The following is a 24,163-nucleotide window of genomic DNA, read 5'->3' on the forward strand; positions in this document are numbered from 1 at the left end:
AAGCCATAATTAGGCAACCAAAACAAGCTAAAATACGTGGCTAATCTCAACAAATTACATATAGGCCAACATTAAACAAAATACTTATACATGCCACTATAAACAAAATTAAAACATTCGAAAGTACAGATAGAACTGATGGATAATGTGATATAACTTTGACAAGCTTCCAACCCAATCGAGCTTCTTATAATTTGAAAGTAAAGGAAAACAACTACATAAGCAATGAAAGCTTAGTAAGCTCGTATAAAATTTAATCATATCAATTCATTTCAAATATGAAATTTATACATATTAAGAACAATTTAATATCAATACCACAAGATTCATGAAGCTATATTCAACAACTCACAAGGTGAATAAATCCACAGCATCAGTTATACATATCATCCCTAGCATAGTAGGATTTTAAATAACTTTAAACCTTACCACTCTTTCATGAGCTCAAGCATATTTTCATTTGAACACTTACCATTTCAATACAACTTATAATTAAACATATTACCATTCAACCAACAGCTTGTCATTTTCCTAAGCATCAAACAACAACACTTGTTAGCATACTTGAACATATTTCATATAAATTCAACATTGATAATCTTATTATGTCAACATGTCACACTTAAGTTTATTACTCATCTCAACTTACACAATTTCCATGTATCAACATATCAAAGATACTTGTATATGTTCATGTCATGATACATATCATTCTCTTACCGTTTCTTTATGTACATATATCATCCATTTCAGTATATAATTATATATCAATATATCATGTACCATCATTTCCATGTATTTCATGTATATACCTCTATTAGTTTGTATCAAACTCATATCGTCTCGTAACAGAACATTGCCTATTGAACCATTTAGAATATTGTTGGATAACTTTCAAATTCATTAAATAAATCACTTTACCAAGACTTTCCCAAATCGAATAACGAATTACGGATAAGAGTACATCGTTAATAGAAGCTCATAAGAGCTGGTCCTTTTGAATACACCAACAGAAGCTCGAAAGCTGAATAGAAGCTCGAAAGCTGAACAGAAGCTCGTAAGAGCTGGATAGAAGCTCGTAAGAGCTGGACAGAAAGTAAAACATAAGAGTTCGCAACAAATGCTGAACCCCGATTTACTTGGGTAAATTTTGTTGTCTCCTTCCAATACCATGATACACCAAATTACAAATGTACTCAAATCCCGCGTTCAATCCAAACTTAGTATTAAATTTGAGAATATATTTCTAACAATAATTCCATTCCAACAATAGAACATATATATAATACCAATCACCAATTAACATTCACTTTAATCAAAATTTTACAGAATACAGTTCATACGAACTTACCTGGTTAAATTGCAGAAATATCAAGATTCAAGGTCATTTTGGTAATTTTCTATTTTCCTCGATTTTCCACTCGACCTTGATCTAAATTAATAATTTCATTCCATATATTAATTTAGACAATAAAACAATTCATTTAATGCAATTTGGTCATTTTTACATTTTTACAAAATTACCCCTAAAATTTTACTTTTATTCAATTTAGTCCCTAAGCCCAATACATGCAAATTGACCATTTTTAATACAAAAAAAAGATAGACAAATGTTCATGATATTCAAAACATCCCATTTATACAATAATTTCACATAAAACCCTTGTACTTTTAACTTTTTCACAATTTAATCCTAAAATCAATATTTAACAAAATCACTTTATAAAATCATCATACACCATAATCAAAGCTCTAAATCCATGTTATTCATCAAAAAAATCTATTATTTACCAATGAAAACTTCCAAAATTTTTAATAAAATAAAAAACTAAGGTAAGGTTTAGTTGGACCTAATTGTAACAATCTCAAAAACATAAAAAATACAAGAAATGGGTAAGAGTTGAACTCACATGAAGAAAAAATTGAAGAACCAGCTTAAGCTCTCTTCTATGTTTGTTTGAACTAAAAATTGAAGAAGAAAATGTCTAGAAACTTTCCAATTTCAAATTTGTTTTATTTTAATTTCACCAAAATTACAATTTTGCCATTGAATGACTTTATTTTATTATTTTTTTCTCTTATGCCGCCTCATCCATTAAATTTATGTACATTTATTACTTAGGTCCTTCTTTATTTATTAATTAACTCATTTAATCACCTAATTATTATATTTAACAAGTTTTACACCTTTCCAATTTAATCCTTTTTCATGAATTGATTATTTAACCATTAAAATTTTTCAACAAAACTTTAATACCATCTTAATGGCACTCCGTAAATATTTATAAAAATATTTATGGCTCGGTTTATGAAAACGAGGTCCCGATACATCACTTTCTAAAACCACTTGACCTAATAAATCATTAAAAAACACAAATTACTAATTCCAAAACCTTTTTAAAACCATATTTGACTCGTAAATATTAAATAATAATAATATTTAAGATGTAACAGCCCAGTTTTGACCCTAGTCAGACAGTGGTTTCGGGACCACAAATTTGAGTCAAAAAAATATTTTAATATTATCTTCTGTGCTTATAGTATGTGAATTGACATGTGTGAAATTTTCGTGATTTAATTTATTTGTTTGTGTGCTTAATTTGGGAAAAAGGGCTAAATCACATAAAAAATTAAAAGTGGCATTCTATATGTTAAATGTGCTTAATTGTTATGGCTTGTTAAATGGGAGGTCTTTATGATGTTATTATACCATTAAGAGTTTGAGTGGACCTTTATGGACATATATTAATTAATTATCATGTTTTATAATAAAGGTTAAAATCGGTATTTGATAATTATGTTAATATAAATAAAACAAAACCAAATTTTGTATCATCTTTTATGATACTTAGCTGAATATAAAAAAAAAAGAAGAAAAGGAAGTTTTCATGCGTTTTAGGGTTTAGCCATGTTAATGATCAATTGAAGGTTAGTTTTTGATCCGTTTTTGATGATTTCTATATTTTTGTGATCGTTGCTTCGTGTTCTAGCAAGCCCATGCCTCAATTTTTGAAAGTGTTGATGATTTTGAAAGTTGCCATTGATGAACTCATGAGTTCTGTGATGCTTGATGATGAATTGTGCAAGCTTAGTGTTTGATATACATGTTTTGTAAAGTGATTTTTGACAAAAATGTCAATTAGGGATTTAATGATGAAATTTGAAAATTTAGGGGCTTAAATGTGAAATAAATGAAATATATGGGTTGATAGAGACCATATGAAGATTCAGATAAGGCATGCTCTTGATAAATTGTGTATTTTTTGATTTTATGAAATAGGGACTAAATTGTGAAAAATGTAAATTTTAAGGGCTAAAGTGCAAATTGCCCAGATTATGTGTTTGTGGTTAAATTGAATGAAATGTGTTGTTAAATAGCTAAATTTGAATTTAATGAAGATCAAGAACAAAAGAAAACATAATTAGAACGGGGGAAGTCGAAAGTGGTCGAGTAGTCGATTCCATCTGCTTGTCTTTGTCTGAGGTAAGTTCGTAAGTAAATAATTGAAGATAAATTTAATGTATTTATTTTATACATATCCGAATAGAAATGTTTGTATGTATACTACAATACCGAATTGTATTTTAAAATAGGATGATTAATTACGAGTTTAATTTGATTGATTTATGATATCCGCAAGTCATACGAACCACATGAATGCTGAAATGCGATATCGTGTAAGACCAAGTCTGGGACGTTGGCATCGATTTAAGATTTACGTGTAAGACCATGTCTGGGACATTGGCGTCGTATATGATTACGTGTAAGACCCTGTCTAGGACAGTGACATCATTATTTCACTACATGTAAGACCACGTTTCGGACGTTGGCATTGTAGAAGTTTTTTGAGCCATCCGAGTATCTTTTCTTTGAATTCGAATGGTATAACAGGAAATTATATGGCAAAACTGAAGGTGAGTTTAAATTAAGCAATTCAGGTGAGTTTGAGTTATACGAAACTTGATAGTAAAGGTAAGCATTATGTATAACATGAAAAGATGAATTAAACACTTCACTATGAGTATATATGTATGTGTACAATATTAGTAGAATTCGGTTTACTTGTATAATTTATATGTGTACTTGGAAAAAAAATTATTTCCTGACTACTTACTAAGCTATTTAAGTGTGCGGTGTGTTTGTTTATTCATTGTTTTAGAAATTTTGAAAGCTAGTTATGAGCTCGGGGATCGTCAAGGAAATTTGTCACACTATCGATCTCTATTTTGGTATTTTAAAAGCATTGAAACTTTGAACATATGGCATGTATAGACTAGTATTTGTTTTGTTTGGTTTTGAAATTTGTATATATATGTATATAACCATGTGAAAATGGTTTGATCATGATACTAATGTTGGTATATATAATAGGTCATGCTATAAGCTTAATTTGGAGGTATGTTTCTGTTAGAGTATGCCCAAAGATCAATCATGAGATGGTTGTAATAACATACTTGATTTATCATGTTTATTAATATAAGGCGTTACCATTTTTATTTCAGTTTCTTTTCTGTGTGTATAAATAAACTGTTTTATAATAATGTCCTGAGAATAATATGATTATTCTTAAAAGATCCTTAGTCAAGTATTATTGTTGGATAGGACAACGATAATGCATTCAGACTAACATGCAGTTGATTGAAGATAAAGAGTTGTCATTGATATGGAATGTCAGAATCGATGCATGAATATGTGTGTTAGAGAACAACATATTGGACTGACCCATTATGAGTATGTTTCTTGGATTATTATGTAATTGTCACGACATTACTCATAGTGATTAATATGTATATGATCCTCAGACTTGAGATCATCATAATCCCAATATCGTGAGTAGTATATCATGATACAGTCAAACGTACACCGTAACTGGTTGTTCTATAAATGCTGATGTTGGATATACCACAATCGATGTAGAGGGATATGGTTGGTCGATATAGAATAAGTCTCTCCTACATGATGGGAGTAATATCTTAGGCCACTTGTTTAAGTGAGACTAGAAATGCATGGCCATACTCAAATAAGTTGATATGAGATGTCATACTTATTTGTATATCGTAGTCTGCTTAAGATATCAAGAAACATGGAATGGACTATGCAAGTGTGACTATTCCATGAATTGTGTCCAATCCAGAGAGAAAGGACTTAAGGATTATTGCATAAAAGGTTAATCATAAAAAAGTTATGTCGAATCATGATCTCTTGTGACTTAGGTAGCAATGATGCATTGCTAGATGCCACTCATTATTTGTAACATTGGAATCGTTCTAGTATTACTGCTAACGTTACAGGAACCTACAAGGTCACACCCTATAGTTGAAATGAACGGAATAAGCCATAGTTGGTATTGTTTTTGGGGGTCGCTTAAATTAAATTAATTATAGAATTAATTTAATTCAGTAATTAAATTTCCAACACATTATGAACAAGGTTGTTGTATGCATAATGAGGACATGAATTTGGTTAGCATATGAATTCAAATAAATATATGGTTTACCGAAATTATATTATAATTAATGTAATTATAATTTTCAGTTTAAAATATTATTATATTTATTTAATTCCTAAAAACCCTAAAAATAAAAGATTTATAAGGATCCCATTTTCCCTTTGCTTGGGTCTAGCAGCCGTAAAAGAAAAATCACTTTCAAAACTGTTTTGGGGATTTCTTTCGTTCGTAGTCAACTGGGTGGATTACGTAGAGGCCGGGATCACGATAGATTGCGGCTTGGTTCGACAGCAGATCAGACTACTCGTTGTTGAGGAGTTGTTGTCTACTCTGAATAAACATTAGGTAATTTCGTAACCTTTTCACCCCGATTCGTTCCTCACACATGGATTCCTGGTTGGAATCACCGAATTATTATTTTTTCGCTGCGCCATAGGGGTGCCGGCGATCCAACAGTTTCTTGTTAAATATGTTTATGATGTTGGTTATATGATTCGCTAATAAGAAGTGTTAATGATGATGTATAATCGGTCATGCAAGTAGCTCATTTTAGAAGTATGATTTGTAGCATATTTGTGTGGTGATTGATTATATAATTCGGCTTACGTGAAGTAAATAGAGTTGATAGATGTATTTCGGTTGTGGCTTATTATTGATTTATTTTGGATGTATGATTTGTCTTATGTAAAGGTTTGAAAGTAGTAAATAATGTGTTTTTGATATAATATTTATGCTCACCTAAGTTAAGTTATATGTATGATTGATAGCTTGCATATTGATTGTTAAAGGACAACTTGTAATGGTAAAATATGAACATGTTTTGTAATTGATTTGATGGTCATTTAGGTACGAGTATAAATGGTACAATTAACTTTGATATGAGATTGTGAAAGTGGTAGTTATTATTTTGGTAAAGTGTGCCTAATTTGGTAAAACCAAATTTTATACTTGATCATTATGAGATGTGGTTAATGTCGTATATATATATTAATGTTTAATAAAACATGTGGTATGGCTTGACTTAGTAAAATGTGAAGAGTGCATAATTATAAATAGTATTTTTGGGAAGAGTATGAATTACAGAATCAAAGCGTGCTAGATTGGTGTAAAATTATACTAAATGAATAGAATTGAAATGATTATATTATTTGGTACTTGAATTGAAATGAATGTCTGTTCTGATTTGTATTTTGGTCGGTAATGCCTCGTAATCCTAATCCGCCGAAAGATGCGGGTTAGGGGTGTTACATAAGAACTTACTTTCTGGATTTAGTGGCCTCAAACCACTATTTTCGAAACCATTAAAAAATTAGGCTGTTACAATTTTGGGGACCATAATTTCGAAGATAGAGTCAGGAAATATTATTTAATAATATTTACGAGTTCATTATATTATTTTATTGATGTTTGAATTGGTAAGTTTGGTTAGCAGGTTAGAAACAACAATGTATGATCTAAACCGTAAGAATTAGTGAATAGTTAGTCAAATGAGTTTAATAAAAATTGTTCAAGGTTCAAAGTGGTAAATAACCACTCTTGCATGGTAGTTCTAGTTGTGTCAATGTTTAGCGAAAACACATGTTAATTTTCATTTAATGATGAAATTTAGATGTTAAGTGTTATAGGCTAAAGTGGATGGAAAGAGAGTCTCATTCTCGTCTGATGTGAGCTCGATCACATCATGTGAAGGTTCAAATAGAAGAGCTCATGAGTTGACTAATGATCCATTTCCATTTGCAAACATGATCTGTTTTGGACTACTATGGAAGAATGATTGGGCCTATTGCATGAAGCCTAATACTAAGATGAAATGTTACTTTGGATTAACTATTTGGGCCCTATCACTTAGCAATTTAGTTTTTGGGTTCAAGGATTTTTTGGTTTAATTTATGATCTTCCTTTAGTAATGTTTCGTACCTTTAGGTGTCAAGTGTGTCTTCAATTTATACTTTGCGTCATATTTAGTTTCCACAGCTTTTGTGTGTCCATATCATGTTTATTTCGTGTCACATGTTTTTTGTCTTTAATGTGTCATGTTTATTATGTTTTAATTTCACAACATGCATATTTCTAATTATATTGTGTTTGATTTTTAACTATAGTATCTTTCAGTAATATTTTTTGTTTGTGATTTTGCAAATGAGCTAATGGTCTCTATTTATAGTGTTTGTAGGTATATAGTCGGTCACAAAGGGGTGCCTATGACTTTTCGTATTCCCATGCAAATTCATGCACGTCTATTTTCTTTTCCAACAAGAATTCATGTATTTCTTCAAACATCAAGTGACCATTTGAATTTTGCACACAAGTGCATTGTGTTGGATTACTAGTACACCTCGTGGTGCAATGGAAAAAAATATTCCAGCTATCATCAACCATGGATCCATGTACAAGGAACGAATTGGGTTGAAAAAGATTTAACAATATTGTTAGAGTATGCCCAAAGATCAATCATGAGATGGTTGTATTAACATACTTGATTTATCATGTTTATTAATATAAGGCGTTAACATTATTATTTCAGTTTATTTTCTGTGTGTATAAAGAAACTGTTTTATAATAATGTCCTGAGAGTAATATGATTATTCTTAAAAGGTCCTTAGTCAAGTATTATTGTTGGATAGGACAACAATAATGCATTAAGACTAACATGTAGTTGATTGATGATAAAGAGTTGTCATTGATATGGAATGTCAAAATCGATGCATGAATATGTGTGTTAGAGAACAACATATTGGACTGACCCGTTATGAGTATGTTTCTTGGATTATTATGTAATTGTCATAACATTACTCATAGCGATTAATATGTATATGATCCTCAGACTTGAGATCATCATAATTCCAACATTGTGAGTTGTATATTTTGATACAGTCAAACGTACACTGTAACTGGTTGTTCTATAAAGGCTGATGTTGGATATACCACGATCTATGTAGAGGGATATGGTTGATCGATATAGGATAAGTTCCTCCTACATAATGAGAGTAATATCTTAAGCCACTTGATTGAGTGAGACTAGAAATGCATGGCCATACTCAAATAAGCTGATATGAGATGTCATACTTATTTGTATATCATAGTCTACTTAAGATATCAAGGAACATGGAATGGACTATGCAAGTGTGACTATTCCATGACGTGTGTCCAATCCAGAGACAAAAGGACTTAAGGATTATTGCATGAAAGATTAAATTATAAAAAGGTTATGTCGAATCATGATTTCTTGTGACTTAGGTAGCAATGATGCATTGCTAGGTGCCACTCATTCTTTGTAACATTGGAATCGTTCTAGTATTACTGCTCAAGTTACAAGAACCTACAGGGTCACACCCTATAGTTGATATGAACGAAATAAAACATAGTTGGTATTGTGTTTGGTTGTCGCTTGAATTCATTTAATTATATAATTAATTTAATTGGATAATCAAATATCAAACACATTATGTACAAGGTTGTTGTACGAATAATGAGAACATGAATTTGGTTAGTATATAAATTCAAATAAATATATAGTTTACCGAAATCATTAATATAATTAATGTAATTATAATTTTCGGTTTAAAGCATAGTTATATTTATTTAATTTTTAGATTCCCTAAAAATAGATATAAAAATCTCATGTTTTCTTTGCTTAGGGTCTAGCAGCCGTCAAAGAAAAGTTTTTCCAAAACAATTTTGGGGATTCCTTCCGTTCACTGTTAACTGGGTAGATTACGTAAAGGCCGGAGTCAAGATAGATTGCGGCTTGGTTTGATAGTAGATCAGATTACTCGTTGCCGAGGCGTTGCTGTCTACTCAGAATAAAGATTCGGTAATTTCGAAACCTTTATTTCACCCCGATTCGTTCCTCACACATGGATCCATGGTTAGGATCGCCGAATGTTTTAATTTTCCGCTGCACCGTAGGGGTGCTGGCGTTCCAACAGATATAACTTTCGAATCTGATTTCTTTTTGCGATGTTGATTCTAAGCCGCAACCAAAAATGTCTCGATCTCTACGTAGGTCACCCAGTCAAAACGAACAGCAAAAACTCTCTTAAAATTTTTAGAGAGAATGTTCAAAATAGCTGCTATACCCTTTTTTTTATTTTTTTTCCTTTTTTGGTAACTGTAACACACTAAAGGATTATATTCCTTTTATTAATCTAACCTAATAAAAATAAAATAATTCTTTTTTTTAGAGAAACATATGAAAAGCATATTAAAAAGATTATATTCTTTCCAAAAGAATATCAACTTCCATGCCTATTTAATTAAAGTATTTAATTTATATTTTTTTGTTACGGTTATTTTATTTCGTTATTCCAATTGAGAGATTTGCTACTTCATTTCCCATTCGATATTCAATCTAAAATTATTCAAATATCTTTTCTTATCTAAATCAATCGTGTTTCTTACATGAGTGGCTAAATCCCTTAGGGGAGACTAATGAGTGGGTGAGGATGTGACTAACGGAGGGTTTGAGATTTATCGAGATGGATTAGTTGGTATATGTAACACCTCAAAATAGGGCTAAGAGTTTTAGGGGTATTTTAGGGATTTTAGCTTTAGAGTGATCGAAATTTTGCGATATGATATATTGGTAATGTTTTTTATGATGGTTTGTAGAAAATTAAATCAATATTTGAAAAAGAGTTTTAAAGACCTTCAATTTTGAAAATTAGACTGATTTGTAAAAAAGTCAAAATTATGAGTTTTTAAGAGGCAGTTAAACCAAATTTTAAAAATCACCTAATATCATCCCCCACCTATAACTTTCACATTAGTCTTCTTCCCTTTTATTGTTGTTCTCATCCCTTACTTCTCTAAGAACTTTACAATCGATTTTGATTCCCAAACTCCATACTCTTGATTTCTTTTAGTTTTCCAACATTAAACCTCCATTAAACACTAAGAAGAACACCCAAAATCACCATTGATTTCTCCATTGTCAAACTTGTGAGTTTTTCAGATTTTCGATCAAACACTCGATTTTTCATCAGCTAAAGTGACGATTCAATTCCTAATTAGCTTTGAATGAAATCTGGTCTTTTAAACAAAATTTTTAGCCATTAAATCGCATGTTTTAAATAAAAGCCGAAAATTCGGTTGTTAATGGTAGATTTCGGGATTTTGGATAAAAATGTGGGTTCAAAATTTTTTTCAAAATTTTTAAAATGATTAGAAGGTTTCTAAACTTACTTCAAAGTTTCGTTAATAATTTCTTGAGTTTTAATGAATTTTTGAAAAATAGCCAAAAACATGTTGAAAAAGTCGATACCATGGATTGGGTGATTTTTTATAGTTTAAAGGTTGGGATTGAGTCGTAGGTGAATTATAAGATGAACGGAATTGGTTTTAGGTGAAAAGATTAAGTATAGACTGAGATATTTGAATTTAAAGTTTGCTATGTTAAAGGTTTCAATTCCATGAGAACTTAGCTTAGGCTTATTTTTTTATTGCTTGTGGTGAGTCCTTAGCTAATTTTTGAATGTATTGTTGTGTGAATTGTTGTGTTGAAGTTTCGGATTCGCTAAGACCATCTACGAGCTAGGAAAGGCTAGTTTGGGCTTTCGACATTTTGACGAAAGCATATTGGTGAGTGTTTGGAATAATTACTTTTGGACATGATTCAATGTGTGATTTGATAATTTAGTTGTAGCCTAAACCTCTACTCTAACTTCCGAGTGTAAGCTTTCTCGTACTCATGTTTAACTTGTGAAATATGTGCTTGTGTTATTATAAAAATGTGAACTGAGATGAATGCAATTACATGTGACATGTGTTCATGATTACTGTTGTGAAGGTGCATATATAGGCATGTCAATCATGCCAAGTGACAGTGATAATTATGTGCTCATGATGTAAATATGAAGTGATAGTGAACGGTAAATCGGTAAATAATATATGTGTGCTTAATAACAGATATTTTGGCCTTATGATTCTTGAAATCGTTGGATATAGTTGGCATGCCATAAGATTGTGAGTACTCACTTATATATTATATGATTTGGGCGTTAGAGCTTTGGGACATGTTGGAGAGATAAGGGAATGTGAGCTAAGCTCTATTCAACGGGACATGTTTTGTGTGTTGGAGAGTGTTAGCTTTATGCTTCACTTTTGGGACATGTTTGACTTTATGATTCTATGTGGTGTGTTGGAGATCCGTGTATCCGATGAGTGGTGATAGTGCCCACTTTTACGTTTCATAGCTCAAGTGCTAGTTTATCTATAAAGTTGTTTTTTAGTATTGCGATATATATGCTTGAATGTTATGTGATTATATGAGTATTGTGACATATGCTTGAATGTTATGTGATTACATAAGTATTGTGATATATGCTTGAACGTTATGTAATTATATGAGTATTGTGATATATGCTTAAATGTTATGTGGTTATATGTGTAATGTGATATATGCTTAAAAGTGAACATGCTTACCATGTAAAAGAACTAGAAAATAATGCACGAGTAAGTATAATATGACAATAAAGTTGGAACTATTGAGGTTATGCTATATGGCTGTTTCGTTGATGCTTGATGAATTGTTTGCATTGTAGTTGTTCTAGGCAATCACTAAACTTATTAAGCTCACCTACTCCCATCTTAAACCATTGTAGATTAGTAGTGTGTTGGTGTGAGCGATGTGGTTCCGAAGGGTGATCCAAGCAAGTCCTTTTTCGTTACTTCGTAGGTGTTATTGTTATTTGTTTTCGTTTTGGGAATAAAGTAATGTGGTAGACTTTTACTGATATTTGTCATGACGTTTTGGATGCCTCTATAGGCTATCTATTCTTAAGTTTATGAGATTCATCTCATATTATGTTGATTATTTCTCAGACTTACTTTCGATGTTTGAGACTATTACTATGGCTGTTTTGATGTTTGTTTGCTGATGATATGATAGCATGATGAATTGGTACAAGTTAGAATGATTTTTATGCTTATATACGTTATATTCTTTTGGTCTGAAGCAGAGGTATCGATATTCTTGTAGTAAAAATGATACCTCTATGATTTTGAAATGTACAGGAAGTCAGAATCTTAAATTTGGATCGATACCTAATCACAAGTATCGATACTCGGGGTAATTCTATCGATACTTTTTCAATTGTACTAATATTTTTGTAACCCCTTAAATCCGGCCTAGACGTTATGATTGAATCTGGAAGATGACATTGGTCATATTGATAGCTCAAAAAATCATTTATCTATTATCTCTTAAAAATCGTCGTTGCTAAAAATGTCCTTGTTGAGAAAACCAAATTTTGTTTGAAATTGTTTATCTTTAGAAAACTCAAGTTTTGATTTTTTATTTTTTAGAAAGTATCATACTTTAATTAAAACATCGCGACTGATAATTTGCATATCTAAAACTCGTTTATCATTTTCAAAACTTAGATATAATATATATTTCATAAAATATCAATTTTTTGAGCAAATAGTGTTGAGTTTCGAAAACAAAGTATTGAATTTTGAAAACATCCTTGTTAGGCCTTATTTGACTTAGTTATGAAAAATCCATCATAAATTGTCAAATTTACAATCTTTTAAATGATAATTTTAAAACTTTAATCATGCAGAAAAATCCAAAATAAAAATAATCCAAAGTCCAAAAGAAAATCCCAAGCAAAAGTCCACGGTAAAAAAACACATCCCCAAAATATTGAGTACCAAAATATTATATTTTTCTAAAAGTGAATGAGAGCACCTCCGTAAGCCGAGCCCGTCCTAACCTCAATTATTATTTTAAAAGTCATAATTAAAAAGGGGTGAACTTTAAGAGCCTAGTGTGAGATCAACACAAATATAATCACATACATATCAAAATATCAATTTCATCATATCAATCATCATGATAATCACAAGTTCCAATATTGATACTTATGCATGAACATGTCAATGCATACTTTCAAAATAATGCACATTTTATAAAATTTCCTACCCGTCTCCACTATACACTAATATCGAGTTCCCCAGAACTCATCCATCCAAAACACCATTTGTGGACAAGCTACCACTGATTTGTAGATAAACTGCCACTGATTTGCAGATAAACTGCCACTAATAACACTAATGTGGACAAGCCACCACTAAATTGCAAATATATTACCATTGCTTCCACCTTTCAGAAAATTCCACCCTATGCATGTGATATGGCGATTTTCACTTATAACACATATAGATCACTTATACACTTATGCATGTAAACATGCCCTCATAATCATTTATCACATAATAATCACTTTTAACTTGTTTAACATGCTTTTCATAATAGATCATAGATCTTGATTTGTCATATATATACACATAAATCGCACATTTTTAAATCATCACATACAACACATGAGCCATACATCACATATCATGAGCATGAGATCTACACAAATATCATAACCACAATTATAAGCATATCACCTGTCATGTAAATCATAGATCCACTTGGTTAGAACACTTACTTGGTATCCATCTCGATAAGTTATACAGCTCTTTGTAAATATTTAGTATATTCATATATTTTAATATAATTAATTTGTTAATAATAAAATATCAATGTCACACAAGCAAATGTTATTGATCCACACCTTAGATTGTAGATCTGAATTGCCTCTACCCTTATTTACAGTTTCACTCGATCTATCTCGCAAGACGATCTATCACATAAGTAACATGTATTAGTGTGGATCTTTGAAAATGTTTTTTCACTTAAGGGATCTATCACTAATAATCTTAGCATCACTTACCCTACGATCTAAGATTATCGAAAAGAGGATTTCCTTTGCGAAGTTAGGGGTCTCCTCTACGATTATTGCTCGGTCCTTCAAAGTGATACGAAGAAGTATTAGTACTATATTTCATAAATAAATAACAATAACAGAATACCACTATGATTCATGGCTCTATACCATTCAGCCATATTAAGGAATCACTAGGAGAAAGGTTTTTACGACCCAAAATAATCTTTACTTACACTTGATTAATTTGAATCGATCAATGAATCAAAAAGGAGCAATGTTGGAAAATCGAGCAATCTAGAAAGGTTCATTACAATGAAATAATAAGTTTGATTAAAAAAAGTGAGAATTGGCACAAGGAGAGGAAAAGAAAAGAAAAGGAAGATCTTTTTTGGCCACCGACAATGGCGACAGAGGTGGCTCGACGGCGATCCAGCGATGGAGGAGTTATAAGGTTTGGATAAAAAGAGGAAAGAAATGAGTAGGAGAAATAAATTTAAATAAAAATAGAGGAGGGGACTTACGATGGCGCATAGTGGCGACTACGGCGGCAAAGAGAGGAGGGAGATGAGAAGAGTGGAGGAGCGGTGGCCACAATAGGTGATCGGTGGAAGGAAGTTTGGGTCACGGTGGAGGAAGAAAAAGATTAAGAGGATGGTAGTGGTTGTTTGCAAAAAAGAGAAAAAAAATAGTGAAAAAAGAAAATGAAAAATGAAAGAAAGTGAAAGACAGAGGGGGTATGGATGGCAACGCATGGGAGGAGGGCTTGGTCAACCATGGCCAGGTTCAATGTATCATGCAACAAGGTAAGAGGTGAAGTTATGGCAAAAGTGGGGGACATGGAGTAAAAAAGGGGATCATGCACCCTCAAATTAAGGTAAGTTTGACTTATATTGGAGGAAAGAAATCCTCATATTTATGGTGAAAAAGGGGTGGACGGCAGACACTTAAATCACATGGAAAAATTGTAAAAAAAATTCAATAAAAGAATGTGAACATTAGGATTTGAACCTTGGACTACTAAGATAGCTAAAAAGTTAATAAACCACTAGACTACTCACTTCCTTCTTCTCAAACTTGCACAAAGAGAAATAAAAATAGGGGATGACATTTGCTAAGGGTTTGAAATAAATTTGCACAAAATAAAAATTAACGGGAGCAAAGAGATTCAAAATCAGGTTATCAAGTACAGCTCCATCACTACTCAATCACTATAATTGATATTTATTAACAAATGAGCAAAATATTATCTAAATAAAAATTTGGTCGTGGCCACTTGCGGTTCATTAACCCAATTTCTACTAACCTAATTTTTGGGATGTGATAATTTTCTTGTGTTTTAATTTTAGACGAGAAACAGAGTGCTGATTTGGTATTGATTTTCCATACTGTATCGATATCGTGCAAGGAAAACATCGATACCCATGTTCTAGTATCGATACTTATGTGATTGTCTTGGAAATTTTGTTAAGTGGTCCTAATGCATGTCTAATTATTATTATAAGTTTATTTAAAATATGTTTAGCATGTTCTAATGATGATTGATATATGTTTGACTAAAAATTTATAAGATCACTGATAAGGAGGATAATTTCTTAATAATGTGACAATTTATTGTGAGTATGACATGAGACGGTAGTGTGGCATCCTACTATTTGGGCTTGGCGACCAGGCTGGTATAGGGTGTTACAGTATAAATTATGTATTCTTAAACTATTAGGCTTGACAACCCGAATAAGTTATCATAGGGTAGATGAGATCGGAAGATAAAGTTGAACTGAGTAAATCATAATTTATCCTAGTTGAGAAAGAGATGTTGGGAGATAAGCGAGTATCAACCAATCGATTAAGTTAATTAAAGCCAGAATGTAATAATTGCTTAATCAATGACTAATTCACTTTAGACCTCCAATCCGAAGTTAGCTACAAACCTTGAAGCAAGTTAATCTTCTTGATTGGTTTATCAATTTAATTTATTTGTTTATCTTTCTTTCTTTCTTTATTTTTGTTAGTTATTTATTTTTAGTCATCTTAATTTATTTTATGATCCATTGTAATATAGGAATTAACTATTACTACTTAAACTTAGCACTATAAAAAGTATTTTCATTATTTGGTCCATCCTCCTTGGGTACAATCCTAGGAATACTTCTGATATTTCATTGTACAACTATATTACAATTTAACCCATGCACTTGCGGACACTACCGTTCTCAATGCTTATACTTTTTTGGTGTTATATTTATTCTATAAACGGTAACTCGTTTATAGGCGATCAACTTCATGTTAGTGTTCAATTGTAACACAAAACTATATTACATTTTGACATGTTCGCTTGCAAATACCTCACTTATTTTATAGATTTTTATTTGCACAATTTTGACTCTAAACATTTGCACTTTTGGAAGCGGTCAGAATTCTTAAAGAAATTTTATAAGGCACCGAAACTTCATGAAAGCAAACACTCAAGCGAAAAAGCAAGAAATGAATAGAAAATGGCACAATAAAGCAATGCGCACAAGGTGCTTGAGTAAATGCTCTCAAAAGTGTTTGATTACTTTGAATGGAATTATTACAAATGAGGGAGAAGACCTCTATTTATAGTTGAGCTCCCCCAGATCCAAAGATACTATTTAAATTTCATCAACAACTAAGATTAATGTTTATCTATAATATGAGAGCTCTAAGAGATTTAAATACTATACATTTTTATCCTCTAGGATTGCAATATTCACCATGGTAACTTTAAATTATTGGAGTGTTTTCACTGGGCCACCAAGGCTTCAAGTAGATGGACTTTCCTTTTTGTTCCACGAATCGTGCCAGTTCAAGTGGGCTAAGTAAGTCCAATTTAATCAGTTGACCTTGTTGGACGATTCTATGCACATTAGTCACGAGTTTTGATCCATGACCTATGGCAATTGCAGGTTTATGGAGTATATGGTTGCAAAGAAATAATGTCATCTTTTAAGGTAAAAGTGTGAACCCCATGTAAGCATTATGATCAGCTAAAAACTTGGCAAATCATTTGTGTTCGAGCTTTCTCAAGAATCAAGTTTTATCCTCAAGGACTTGACTTCAATGTCATTGGTTCATCGCAAGATATATGCTTGGATCATGCTAGTTTCATTACTTGGAAAAATGGAGCTATTGGTTTTGGTGCTTTTTTTTTATCATGGACTGCTCTAGTGTCACTGGTCGCAGTTCAAAACCCGTGACCATCGCATCAAATGCATCCAATGGAGGTCTATTGTGTAGATGGGGATCATTTGGGCCGCAAGAATTGGCCCGATTCGGTAAGCTATTGGAGAAGCCTGTTAGATTGAAGCCTGGTTGACCCGATAACGGAGATATGACAACTTAGGCTATTTTGGTAACTAATCTTAGAATATTGATAGAATCATATCTAGTAAAGATTAGATTAGATTTGATATGGCATATCTTGTAAATCCCTAAAATTAAGGGATATAGTTAATCTCGTCCGTCGATGTGAATGTATCTTAACCGTCGGTTTTGGGGGAGCTCAAGTATAAATAGAGAGGCTCCCCCTCATTTGTACTCACTCTATTCATTGTTTCATTATTATTTGTAAATAAGAGAATATTGAGAGCATTTACTCAAACACTTTGTGTGCGTTCTTTCTATTGTTCTTTTGTTGCTTTTTCTGGCATAAATTGCTTCCATTATACAAATTGGTACTTTGGAGGACTTCTAAAGGAGTCCTCACTTAAGTAAAGGCTGACTTAGGCGAATTTGAACGAATGGATCGCCTAAAGCCGCACGGATCACGAGACGAAAAATCTAGTCCCATGACACTAGTAGGTACTTACAATAATTTTGCAATACACTCATAATAGATGGTGTTAGTGCTAAGCTACATATTGTCAATGAGGTTTCTGCTTGTTGCAAATACACTCAACATAAAGTTGTGTCACCACCTGAAGAAGGATAAAGTTTGTTATGTCTACTACAGAATGAAAATGGCAATTGGCACAGAAAATATTCATCTTGAATAAAAGACATTTGTAAGCTTCATTTTCTAGATCAAGTTGTTCTCGATCATGGACTGTTGTAGCAGGTACTTAAGGCAATTTTGCAATACATTCATTGTGATAGTGCTAGTGCTAGTGCTAGTGCTAGTGCTAAGCTGCATATTGTTAGGAAGGTTTCTGCTCGCTGCAAATATACTCAAACATAAAGTTGTCTCAACCTACATAATGAAAAGGGCAATTGGCACTAGAAATTTTCACCCTGACTAGAAGACATTGGCAAACTTCATTTTCTAGATCAAGATGTCCTTGATAGTCGAGAAAATCGGAAATCCATTGCACAAGGAGACCTTAAACTGGTTGTACAAGGAGACCCTAAAATGGGATAATTTCTATTCTAATTTTAGATTTTACCTTTTATCTTCATTGATATGTTGTTGCTATGGTTGTATTACCCATGATACAAATAAATAAAGATAACAAATATATTTGAGGATTTGCCAATCTACTATACAATTTTGCAAGTCCAAGTTTCCTCCTATTGGAAATCAAGCAATGCCAAACTAACGAAGCTGCGATCTAGAACAATCATTTTCTTAGCCCAATTATATAAATTTATTACTTTAAAATGAAATATTATCGAGGCAAATAAAAGAAAAAGCATTTCTCACCAAAATGTGTTGCATTTTATGAATTGGAACAATACCATTGAAGCAGTAAATATACAAAACAATCCTAATCCTCCTCAATAACACACCCAGAGGACACTACAGGCATATTTGACCAGGCGTGGAGGTTAGGGAATTATCCAATGTAGTTTCCATGTCTCACATGAGCAAAGTGAAAGCAAAGAATAAGAGTTTATACTTTTCACTCTACTTTGCCTGAGGGTGAGAAGCAATGAACTCAACAGCATGATTGATAGTGCCGATCTTGTCTGCCTCATTATCAGGTATCTCAAACCCAAATTCTTCTTCAAGGGCCATGACTACCTCCACAGTGTCCAAATTATCTAACCCGAGATCATTTTGAAAATGGGCATTTGGGGTAACCTGCAAAATGGATAAATTAGAAAACTAAGCACCATGAAACACTTAGAAGAACCAAATTGTACATGCTACCAAAGGTACATTACTACCTCTTCATTTTCATTTTTTTTTTCTGAAGTACCGATTTCCAAGCATTATCGGACATGGATATAATGAAATGACTATCCAAAAACCCTTCAAATGCATTAAAACGCTTTTTAGAAATTCATACCCATATCCAACACTTACACTTGAGTCGGAATAAATAGAACACAAGATCTTTGCTAGAAGTTGCACTCGTAGTAACTTGCTTAACAAATTATACCTTTTGTCATTCCAAAATATATTTAGCTAAAAAGGAAAAACAAACAAACAAACTAGCGCAGATCAAGCCAAAATTGTCCTCTCAAAAGGACATACCAAGCAAAAGCTATGAAGCAACTACACAGTAATCCCCTTGTATGGGTGTTTGATCTACTACCAACACGACAAAATATGTTGGGATATACTGGGACACGGCAGGAAAAAAACTGTATTGAAATGATCAAGTCGTATTTGTCTACTGGATGGACATGGAAAAAAACCAGTGGCTCATCACTTCCTAATTCCGGCAATGCAGAAAAGACAGCAACAGGAAAGAGGATGGGAGAAATAAGATGCATATGCAACTAGAAGAAATCATAATAGAAAAGCATGGTAGGCAAAGGAATGAGTGGTCAGGGTTTAAGGAAGAACTGAGAACAGAAGAAAGTAACAGACAAGTGAGCAGGGGAGAGGTTGATGAAAGGATTTAAGCATGGTAGACAATGACTACTGTAAAAATATAAAAAATTTAGTCAATGAAATGTTTTGGACTTTCATATTGATTTTGTAATTGATTATTTATTCAACGAGAATATAAATATGTGAAAAATGATCCGCTATATACTAAAGAAAAGAAACAATATTTACATTTACATTTAATATTTTATATAAAATATTTTTTATTGTTTTATCCTCTCCTAGTTCTTTTAAAATTCCCATGTCACCGTGTCCTGTCAAGTCATACTCGTATTTGGTGTCATTATCCAGGCCTCTTCGAGCAAAAGATGTATTCAGAGTGAAGTCCCAAAGAATGTTATAGTGCTTTATTAGTTTTATAACATAAAAACCTAGGAAGCTGGTCTAAATTAAGATTAGGGCTGATATCTTCCAAATCCAGGAGTGCTGTTTTAGGGAGAAAATAATAGTAGTAGAAAGAAACAAGGCTGGACAACAAGTTTAGAAAGAAGTTGGAACTGTAGAAAAAGTAGGGTTAAAAAAACATTTCTTGAGTTTGTTTGGGATGAAATAAAGGTCATTTTGAATTGATACCTAACTTCTTCAAAACCCTTCACTTGACCACTTGGTGCTTTTAACAGTGAAGATAAGCGCATCTACCCCAATGTTAGGCTCCTCTTCACCTCCAGCTGTTGTTAACACTTTACAAAAAATCCGACTCAAACATGTTCACTTTCTTTGGGATACTCATCATAAATAGAATCTAAGAGATCACACTCTTGCTGTTCCACGCGCATCTTGCCAAGGAAATCAGCAACACCAACATCAATTCCACCCTTGTTTAATTCAAAGGCATGAACCAACCATTCCTGCAACCCACCTCTTCCCATCAGGTTTCGATATCCAAGCATCATGAGAGGGGTTTTCACATAAACAGAGTTATCAGCGACGACCTTCTGGTATGTCAAACTGATTGTGGGCACCTTCTAGAATCTCCATCAAGGTTCTCAAATGTTCCTGTCACAGCCAAGAATAAATTGCAGATGACAATTCTTCAATTGCAAATCGTATTGCAGCAAATTCTGTTTCTAGACCTCTATCGCAGCAAACCATGGCTTAAAAGCAAACCCTGATATAAGCCCTAGGGTCTAATCACCCTTTGATGTAAAAATCGGACTGGCTTAGTGAAAAACAGCAATAGTCGAAAGAAATAAGGCTGAAAAATGTGTTAGAAAGTTGGAACCCTGAAAATATAGGGACGTAAAAGAACATTCAGTTTCCCTCTATTAATTCAAAGAAAATCATAAGAATGTTGTGGTTCTAAATTTAATTATACTAGGGTTACAAATAAAGTTTAATTCCTAGCCCTCGATTTAAACCCTAAAGCTCCTGCATCAACAAGCATCTTTAGTAGAAATACGCAACAGCCATAGGTGTCTTCTTTACAATGACCCACTTGTATGTTACAAAGGCCTCTTTCCAGGTAGACATAAAATCACACTTCAACTACATTTAAGTTACTCTAATGCCTATACAATTCTTCTTTGCATATCAATCACGTGATAGACAAACACAAATATTGCAAAAACATAGACTAACAATGCAGCCAAAGCTATTTCACTGTTTCAATTAGATATCAAATACACAACCAAAACCAGCTCCACCCTACAACAGACCTATTTCCTATTCCTCCACCGAAAGAAATTGAATAACCAACTGTGTATCGTTCATTTAAGCACCCAAAATTATTATTTTAGCCATTAAAAAAAAATAGTTAAGCGATGCCTGACCAAATCACCTCAAATAGCATAGTTTCAAAGGACAAAAGCTTCACATCCACATCAAACGAACCAAGCAGAATTCAGAAATCAGCTCTAAAGAGACAAAAATACATCGTAGACCAAACAAAATTTTCCAACAATTTCTTATGGGCAGGTTTGTCAATTTCATATTGATTTCACTCAAGACATAAATTTGAAGGCATCTAACTACAGCGAGAAAAAGGACTTATTTTCTTTGATCTCCGCTTATCATATCAAAGCAAAAGAAGAAGAAGAAGAAGCAGAAGAAGAAGAAGAAGAAGAAGAAAGAAACTTATAGCCAAAAATTGAAGGGTTGGTTTGATTTCGATGAAATACAACTCCTAGACACCTGAGCTGACGAATATTAAATAAAGTAAGCCAAGCAATCCAAAACGTAAACCCATGTTTTCCAGTACCACAGATAGAATCAAATCACCATGTATTAAACAACTATAAAAATAGAATGGCAAACTTAAACGAACTTACTGGCTTATGAAAAGGAAGAAGGAAATAAATCAATACCCTAATATTATAATGTATTTAAAAAGACACATGTTCTGTTTAATTTCCCCCAAACTATATAATAAACAAATAAACCGCACCCAAAAGAGTTCAAGAAAAAAGTAAAAAAGAAAATAGAAAGAAAAGACTGAAAAGAAAAAGAAAAGACCTTGGAAGGATCTACTTTCTGGAAGTTTTTGACGACGGAGGCGACGCGATCGGTGACCTCAGATTTGTCGAGAAATGAGCCCATGACGTCGTCGGAAAAACGACGATGGACGGCGTTGAAGGTGAGAGCAAAGAGACCGTTAAGGCTAGGTTTAGGGTTACGGAGCAGCGACAGGGATGTTGCGTTCACCCTCAGGCGCTTTAGCAAAGCTTCTCTCACCGCAGCCATTTCAATAGATAATAACCCTCTTCTATCCTCTTGTGTCAGCTGGAAAGGTTAAGAAACCTTTTATTTTCTGCTTCCGCTCACTCTAGAAGCCTAAAAACTGTATGAAATAGAGGATAGTAAAAGTGGGATATCAAATGGCTAATACAACGTCGCAATTTTCTTCTCTGGCTCTTGATTTTATTTTATTTTTTGGTAAAGATACTATGCTTTTTTTAATTTAATTTTTTAATTCAATCAATTTTGAAAGTGGTTTGAAATTTGATACAAGTGTTGATTTGAGTTTTTTATTGGTTTAATAACAAATTTAGCTTATTAATTTTTACATATTCTATCAATTTGATTCTAAATATAAAAATTCAACAATTTTAGCCTTTAAGATTTACAAAATTTTTCATTTAATAAAATTAAATTATATTTTTCATTTAATAAAATTTAAAAAAAATAATAATAAGTTTAGCTCACAAAGTGAATTTTTTTTTATTTTTAAAATGTGGAGTGTGCCTCATATTTTCAGACAATACAGAGTTGACGATGTAACACTCGACATCCCGATGAAAAGAAATCGACGTCTTGACGATGCGGCACTTGACGTCCTGACGGTGCGACATACGACATGGTGACGTATTCCCACATAAATCGGGTTTCTTCTCCTAGTTAAACTCTAATTAATTTTTCCAGTCAAACTGTGATTAATCTAGGATATTTTAGTCATATTTGATCTTCGAATTTGGCCTATAAAAGGGTCTTAGTAATGCTAGAAAAGTTTATGCAACAACACAACATAACACAATTAAGAAATAGCTTTAACAAAGCTTTAAGAAAATTTTGTGTTTTAGTCAAAGGGCTTTGTATTCGAGGTTCAGGGTTTGATTATCTCCATATTGTACTTTTTAGATTACTTTCTCATTAGTGAAGTCTCTTTTTGCCCTTGGTTTTATACCCTCTTGATTTGATAAGTTTTTTCACGTAAAATTTGTGTATTTGATCTTTCCAATTTTTTCTTGTTCGTTGTTTATGCAGGTTGATCCCCAACAAATTGATATTAGAGCTTAGTTCAAATTCCGCAATCGACACGTTCCGTATGGCCAAAAGTGCATCAATTAGGGCTTACATCAGTGATTTTGTGACACTCTTAAATTATCTGAAGAAAGTCGAGGCAAATATATATGATGAAGATCAGACTATGCTATTATTGTGCTCCTTACCCCTTTCATATAAAACTTTTAGGGATACCCTAATTTATGGAAGAGATAAACTCTCGTTCGAGGATGTGAAGAAAAACTTGGTAAGTGAAGATAAACTCGACATCGAGTTAGGTTCTAATAGTAAGACAGACGGGCAAGCCTCGATTTTGGTTGCGATGGGCAGGCAATAGTCCAAGAAGTCATATTAGAATAGGCCTAGGTCAATATCAAAGTCATAAAACCAAGACAAACAATGTGGCTACTGCAAGAAGTTAGGTCACATTAAAGCATAATGTTATGAACTCCAAAATAAAAATAGAAGGGTTGCCGAAAACA

General features: G+C 32.6%; 1 protein-coding gene across 1 annotated transcript; it reads right to left on the reverse strand.

Annotated features, from left to right (window-relative positions):
* Nucleotides 1–18,819: 18,819 nt before the first annotated feature.
* On the reverse strand, nucleotides 18,820–22,852 carry LOC107942270 (acyl carrier protein 2, mitochondrial). Its single transcript, XM_016875899.2, has 2 exons — nucleotides 22,416–22,852; nucleotides 18,820–19,208 (listed from the first exon to the last, which is right to left on the reverse strand). The coding sequence occupies exons 1-2, from the start codon at nucleotides 22,641–22,643 to the stop codon at nucleotides 19,032–19,034; spliced, it is 405 nt and encodes a 134-aa protein (XP_016731388.2). The 5' UTR covers nucleotides 22,644–22,852; the 3' UTR covers nucleotides 18,820–19,031.
* Between the last annotated feature and the right edge of the window lie 1,311 nt (nucleotides 22,853–24,163).

The sequence above is a fragment of the Gossypium hirsutum genome, chromosome D01, assembly GCF_007990345.1.
Source record: "Gossypium hirsutum isolate 1008001.06 chromosome D01, Gossypium_hirsutum_v2.1, whole genome shotgun sequence".
NCBI classification, from domain to species: Eukaryota; Viridiplantae; Streptophyta; class Magnoliopsida; order Malvales; family Malvaceae; genus Gossypium; species Gossypium hirsutum.